The 948-nt window shown below is 73.4% G+C and overlaps 1 protein-coding gene across 1 annotated transcript in view; it reads left to right on the top strand.

The window, feature by feature from the left end:
- Positions 1–99: 99 nt before the first annotated feature.
- CDKN1C (cyclin dependent kinase inhibitor 1C) overlaps positions 100–948 on the top strand; it is a 1063-nt gene continuing 214 nt past the window's right edge. The window contains exons 1-2 of the mRNA XM_024749220.1: positions 100–301; positions 482–946. Coding sequence (XP_024604988.1) covers positions 492–946 — 455 coding nt within the window. The 5' untranslated portion in view covers positions 100–301; positions 482–491. The remainder of the gene's footprint in view (positions 302–481; positions 947–948) is intronic.

Genomic DNA, 948 nt, shown 5'->3' with positions numbered 1-948 from the left:
GGCCGGACCGCCGGAGGGGCGGGGGCAGCGCGGCGCCGGCCAATCGCCGCGGTGTTGTTGAAACTGAAAATACTACATTATGCTAATAGCAGCGGGGCCCGTGCGCGGGGGGGTGGGACCCTCGCGTATAAAGGGGCGCGCGAGGACTGGGCGTTCCACAGGCCAAGTGCTCTGCGCTCGGTGGGTGCCAGCCAGGCCAGGGCTAGCCGAACGAGCGAGGACAGGCACCCGAGGGGGCGCGGCCGCCGGCCGGACGACACAGCGAGCGAGACTCAGGAGCAGTCCACGGCCCGACAGCCAGGTAGCCGCCGCGCCGCCCTCCCAGCGCGTCCCTTTGCAAATGCAGACTCCGGCGCGCGGGGTCTCACTTGCGCCCGGCCTCCGCCCTCCTTTCCTCTCTTCCTCCTCCTCCTCCTCTCCTCTCCTCTCCCGCCGCCCGGCCCGCGCAGCCCCCGGAAAAGTCCGATGCGTATCTCCGCAGCGCGTCGGCAATGGAGCGCCTGGTCGCCCGCCGCACCTTTCCCCTGTTCGCGCGCACCAGCGCTTGCCGCAGCCTCTTCGGGCCCGTGGACCACGAGGAGCTCAGCCGCGAGCTGCAGATGCGCCTAGCCGAGCTGAGCGCCGAGGACCAGCGTCGCTGGGACTACAACTTCCAGCAGGACGTGCCACTGCGGGGCCCCGGGCGCCTGCAGTGGACCGAGGTGGACAGCGACTCCGTGCCCGCCTTCTACCGCGAGACGGTGCAGGTGGGGCGCTGTCGCCTGCTCCTGGCGCCTCGTCCCCGCCCGGACGGCGCGGGCGATAGCCCGCCCTCCGGGCCGCCGGCCGATGAGTCCCTCGACGGCCTCGGGGAGGCGCCGGCGTCGCCGTCCAGCGGCCCGTCCGTAGCGCCTGCCCCGGCCCCGGCCCCGGCGCCGCAGGAGAGCTCTGAGCCGGAGGCGGTCCCGC

The sequence above is a fragment of the Neophocaena asiaeorientalis genome, unplaced genomic scaffold (genome assembly GCF_003031525.2).
Source record: "Neophocaena asiaeorientalis asiaeorientalis breed wild unplaced genomic scaffold, Neophocaena_asiaeorientalis_V1.1 scaffold43, whole genome shotgun sequence".
Classification (NCBI taxonomy): domain Eukaryota; kingdom Metazoa; phylum Chordata; class Mammalia; order Artiodactyla; family Phocoenidae; genus Neophocaena; species Neophocaena asiaeorientalis.
The sequence above is the reverse complement of the archived record's forward strand: the minus strand, read 5'-3'. Positions and strand labels throughout refer to the sequence as shown.